We start from the raw sequence: 6,000 nt of genomic DNA on the forward strand, positions 1-6,000 counted from the left end.
GCTTTCCCAGTTCTCCACTTGTGGCAGTTGGTGTGGATGCAGCATGGTGTGAATAATGGCCCACCTAGCCACAGGACTGGCACCACCTCACATCAGGGTAGTGTAGCAAAATGCAGTGCACAAGTCTGAGCTAATGTAACGTGCTCGTGCCTGCCCTGCCAAGCAACCCTAGTCTGCTTTGCAGGAGGTTTTGGCAGCGGTTAAATAAAATGCAAACCTATGTCTACTTATTACAGCAGAAAGATTAGGTAACTAGATGGGGAAATCCTGTTACTTACAGAGGCTGCTTTAGTTCCTGATTCTTTGGAGTTGAGGTAATTAATCCCTGCTTTGAAGACTGCATGGACAGAAAAATGACCCATTACGAAACTGTAGGAGGAGAAGTACAAATATAGTGGTGAAAACTGAGGTAGGCTCCAGCTGGAAAAGCCAGCTGTCCTGGGCAGCAGCTGTCCCTTCCAGGACAAAATGATCGTACTGGACAAGCCCGGCAGGTCTAATTAGATAAGAGGTTCCTGGATAATGGCGGTTTTGCCTATGTGAGGTCTGAAGGGCCTGACTGTCCTCTGAATTTGTGAGAGACTGGAAAACACTGTAAGGTACATTGATTAATATGAACACACTCCTCTTTCTCCAAACACAAATGAATTTTGCAAGCCGAAGTAGCTGTGTGTCAAATTTGTCAACAGATGTGGTCTCCTGCACTGAGACATGCATTCTTCATTTAGCATTGCTCACCACCAAGATTATCTCCCTTTAAAGATGATGTCCTGTTTTCATCCTACATATTATCCCTCTACAGCTATATTTTTTGGCACATAAACCCGTCCAAAGCTGGCATCCCATCCTCTGAATGGGCAAAATGCCACTGTAGCAGATGGGTGAGCAATGAAACTAGCACAAGTGGCAAGTCAGACCGTATCAGGGAGTTTCCTTTCCAGGAACAAGGAAATGGCATTCAGTAGAGTTGTTCAGCACCTAAAATACAGGTATAATGATATTATTCATTGGATCTTGAGATTAATGTTGAAGAATGCAAATTATCAAACATTTTTGTGTTTTCTCAGAAAGTGAGAAAATTGTTTTTGTAGTTACTTCGGACATAAGTTGCACGGAAGAAAATACCAAGTCAATAAATTATTTTTCTAATTAATTTTCTGAAGTAAAGAGTTTTGCCTAAACACATTACTAAATGAATGAATTCTTGCTTAGCCTGAAATGCAGGAAAAATATATCCATGAAATAAAAAATAAATGTGGAAAATTCCTTACAAATTTAACAGTATCAGTAGGTCTGATCTGGAATAGTTCTTAAGAACTCGCTCAGTCAAACAAATGAGATTTTGGTTTGGTTTTGTTTTCAATAATCCTAAAGGAATTAAAATTTCTAAATTCAAGAGTATTTCTTCATGTCTCTTTAAAGAGAAAGGAAGTGAGAAAACCACAACGTAAGATGCTGGAGCTTCTCTTTGCTTTCAGAAAAACACCTCTACTTTGAAAGTTAGGAAAGTATTATTTATGTTTCCCTTTTTTTTAAAGAAACTGATTAACATTCTTATTATAAATTTTTATACTATTCAGTTATATAAATTTGGTTTAAGACATCTGTTATATCAGGTTTCAGGCACCTTAGCATTGCTGGATTACTTAGAAAGCACAGGATTGCTTATAATAAGATTGCTTATAACAAGTTGTAACAAGGTATCTTTTTTCTGAAATCAGATATGATACATGTTTTAAAAGAAGGAAACAAAAAAAAAAAAGAAAAGTCTCAAGCATTACACTGGTTTCATTTTCTTTTATGCTAACATTAAATACTAAAAAATGAAGGTATTAAGCAACCTTGGAAATAAACACATTTTAGACATTATTTAAATTGAATGTCTACGGAATATCTCTATATTGTTGGTAAATAGGAGTTAGTATAGCAAACTTATTTCCAGTGTCATTGCATTTTAGGCACAAATGTGCTACTGTATAGTTGTTATTCATACAAGGCACCAAAAAAAAAAAAAAAAAGACTAAATACCTAGAATAGTATCTGTTATCCATGTGCTTAGGCACTGAAGTATCTGCATCTGCCACAAGGGAGGGATATCTAAACATTAGACAACGGCTAGGGAAAACTTCGGCTTGCCACCTTATTTCTGGCAAAATGAGACTTGCAGAAGATGTCACTGATGAATGCTGTGGTTTCTGTTTCCCTGCTCAGGAGAGGAGTCACTCACAATTTTTGTGGACAAACGGAAGCTGAGCAAGAGGTCAGAAGGAAGTGATTCCAGCACAAACAGCTCTGCGGTGACCCTGGAGACCCTGCACCAGCTCGCAGCCTCCTACTTCATTGACAGGGACAGCACACTGCGCAGACTCCACCACATCCAGATTGCCTCCACTGCCATAAAGGTAGGGGAAGTCTTCTAGGACCAACCTGCAGATGTGTTTCCAGATTCACTAGCTGCTTCTCAGGAGAAATGTGTTTTGATTAGTAAAAAAGGATTTGTTAGCAAAACAATAATTTTTGTTCTAAACTTTTTTACCTGAATCAAAGCATTCAACTGATAATGAAGGTTCTAGTTTCAAAGAGGGTCTAACACACTAAAGATATTACTCTTGATGAGTGGTACATAATTTGAATGATACTGATGGCCCTTGTAGAAGTGTTTGGTCATCCAGACAATCTCCCTTACATGTGTGCTCAGAAACTGCATTTATAGGCAGACTTATATTTGTGTACAAATGCATACAGTTCCCTCATACTTCTTTTCTTCTGTCTTTTTCTTTTTTTTTTTCCTCCAAACATAGCTATTGTTCTCCTGTGACTAAAACATTTTTTTTTTTTTTTTTTTTACTGACCTTTGGAACAATTTGGAACTCTTGGTTTTGCAGTTTTGTGGAGGTACATCTTATTTTCTGTTAGGAACTTCTTTTCGTACAGTTTGTCAGTCAAAGCATCCTGCCTACTGTCTGCTGTGGAATACTCATAGCACTGGAGGATGCTTGGCTAAGATCAGTGCCCCAGTAGGTATTATATAAAGCAACTGTTCTTTTGAGCAGGTCTCTAGCTTAATGTTGCTTATTTGAAATAAACTCTCTCAGTCCATTTCCAGCACTGAAAAGCAAATAAATTTTTAACTTGCAGTTGAATATGCATTAATTATGAAGCTTTTAATGTAAGATGTGATTTAGAATCCATTCCACTCATTGGATCTTTCCACTGGTAACTAAGGTCTTCATTAAAGACCATCTGAAGCCAACTGCAGTTTCCAACTACTTTAGCTGTTACTCAAGTAAATATGAATTTACCTCCTTGGGAGTGCCAGGGCCTTTACAGTGAGAAGGATATAACTGGAATTTGTGGCTTGGAAGCACCTGTTCAGTTTGGTTTGTGTCCCATCTATTGTGGGCTGGCAGCATGGCAGCTAACCCCAGCTCAGAGCTGGTCATCCGCAGGTGCAGTATGGTGTTTGGCTGTTCAGGTAGCACAGCTGAAAATGCAGCAGAACCAACATAGAGTCCAATCTCATCTGAGGGCTGCCCATTGGATCACACAGTCTTGCTGCAGACCATCGTACTATACATCTCTCTGATCTGACTTATCTTCATAATCTCATTGTTTATTATGTAGGTGTACAGCAACCTTTAATACTAGGCTCCTTCCATCAAACCACATGCAAAACTTTCCTTCTATGTTAAGATAATTTATGGCTAAAACCAGTGGTAACTGAAGTGATAGAACATAGAAATGTAGAGACAAAACAGTGTCTGAAAGAAATTTCTCCTTTCTAGTCACTGATTTTTTTTTTTTTAAGCAAATTTGTGTCATAATGCAAAATTTAACCCTGCTTGCTAACAATTTACATAATGAACCTTCTGCATGTCCAAAGTTTTTTACAAATGCTACAAAATGACTACGTTTTCTCTCCACCCCTTCACTGAGATGGATACAAATGCAAGCTGTAGTACATCAGCAAATCTGATATTGTTAATTGACTGCAGGGGTCTCTAGAAAATGGTTCTCACATCAGATGCAACAGTGCTGATACATGAAACCCTCGCTTTTTAGCTTACTTTCATTGAGAGACTGGGAGCATTTGCATTACAAATTTCTAGTGTTAGAACACTTAACTGAACAAAAAAACTGTTTTTGTTGAAAACTAGGAACACAAAAGCAGCCAGGGAAGGCATTTTTTTGTTCTCTCCCCACACAGATTTTTGAAACACTGTTGTATTTAAACTGGAAAACCATCAAATAAAGTTCCAGATCCATGGTGTAAATAGCATATTTCAAGATTATTTATTAAAACATATATACTGACATCAGAGTTAGACCACAGGTTTTCTGTAGAGCTGCAGAGCTAGATCTCTTTGTTCCAGCAGATCAGCTTGAGGGCTGATTTGGGAGAAGTAACACCCAGGGGGACCAGGGTGGCCATCAGCCAGCTCTGCATCTTCCTCTCCTGGGCTGCTCCAGGCAGGAGAGTGAACCCAGTGCTTTTTACACCGGCAAACTATTGGGCCGCTTTTTAAGTCACAGCACCTTCTGTGTCTGGCTTGCTCACCACAGCTCTGCTCAAAGCCGTCCTCTGCATGAGAGATCGAACTGGGGATTTGCAAAGGGAGTACAAGAAAAGCTCTCTCAGCTTACCATAACTCCTTTCTGACCAGCATCAAAGAAATCCAATATAAAGGTATTGGAACAGGTTTAGAAATCCCTGAAATTCTGAATTTATATTAGAAGTTTTCCAAGTGATAGACAATCATTTTTTGATTGCTGACTAGTAAAAAAAAAAAAAACAAAACAACATGTTCAGAATCTATTTAGTATTTGATACTATAATTTTTGATTCACTCTGAGATAGCAATTCTGTGTCTTAAAACACAATTTGCATGTACATATAACTTCATTTCATTGAAAAGAAAAAAACAAAAAGGATAGTTATCTTTTGAATAGTTTGTTTTCCCTTCCTTTTTGTCAGTCAATTTTATTTACATTTTAGATGGCTCTTTATTATACAGTATACTGGAATCTACCATACTAGCAGAGTTGTTTATATTTTAGGAAGAGAGAACTGAGAGTATTAGTAATGTTTCATATAACTTTTACTAGGAATAACTTAACTACCTTTTTGGGAACTTGTATCTGAATAAAACAAAAAAATATATTATTTGGAACAGGCATGATTTAAAGCACAAATTGAAAGACATTATATTTGCAGATAAATCATAACACTTCAGTGCACAAATGAACTCTGCCAGAAAGGTGTTCCTGGAGTTTTGGACTTCGAAATGAACAGGAGTCCTTTGATAATATTCGCTTGTTAGCTTGTTTGTTTGTCTTTCACATTTCCTGTGACTATGCGCAATCTGAAACACAGATTAGAAACAACTTTGCACAACTGTTTGAACAACCATGTATTTGCTGTTTGTAGTGTTCTGAGATGGCTATCCTGATGGCTGTGACAACCCTGAAAATATTATTCAAGAAGAGAGATTAAAAATACAATTTCCTTCCTTCAAAAACACAAACAAACAAACAAAGCTAACATTTTTCATTCCTTTTAGTTCCAAAATCACTATAAGCCTCCCTTTTCAGGTTAGACTAGATCACTTCATTTTTTCTATAGTTGTACCTGCAAAAAATGCATGTTTTCTCTTGAAAAGCAAAAGGATAATACTTATAAACAACCTGATGTGTCTCCTAAACAAGTTACTATATTAATTCTGTGCCCTTTCTTGTGATTTTTCCTTTCTCCTGACTTATCTGTCTTTTAGGAGCTCTGGTTTGCGGAGGGAGAAATTTTCTTTTTGGATGCGTTGTAAATTGGTAACACATCAATAAGAATCATAGAATCATAGAATCATTAAGGTTGGAAAAGACCTTTAAGATCACAGAGTCCAAACGTCGACCCAGCACCACCATGTCCACTAAACCATGTCCCTAAGCGCCGCATCTACACGTCTTTTAAATACCTCCAGGGATGGGGACTCCACCACTTCCCTG

At 37.6% G+C, this 6,000-nt stretch overlaps 1 protein-coding gene across 2 annotated transcripts in view; it reads left to right on the top strand.

The window, feature by feature from the left end:
• The window catches only part of LOC103895474 (BMP/retinoic acid-inducible neural-specific protein 3), a 229,412-nt gene that overhangs the window by 128,492 nt on the left and 94,920 nt on the right, over positions 1 to 6,000 (top strand). For both annotated transcript variants that reach the window (XM_009275062.1, XM_019470950.1), the window contains one exon: positions 2,212 to 2,402. In XM_009275062.1, the coding sequence (XP_009273337.1) occupies positions 2,212 to 2,402 (191 nt within the window). The remainder of the gene's footprint in view (positions 1 to 2,211; positions 2,403 to 6,000) is intronic.

Source organism: Aptenodytes forsteri, unplaced genomic scaffold (assembly GCF_000699145.1).
Source record: "Aptenodytes forsteri isolate BGI_AS27 unplaced genomic scaffold, ASM69914v1 Scaffold58, whole genome shotgun sequence".
In the NCBI taxonomy this organism is placed as follows: Eukaryota; Metazoa; Chordata; class Aves; order Sphenisciformes; family Spheniscidae; genus Aptenodytes; species Aptenodytes forsteri.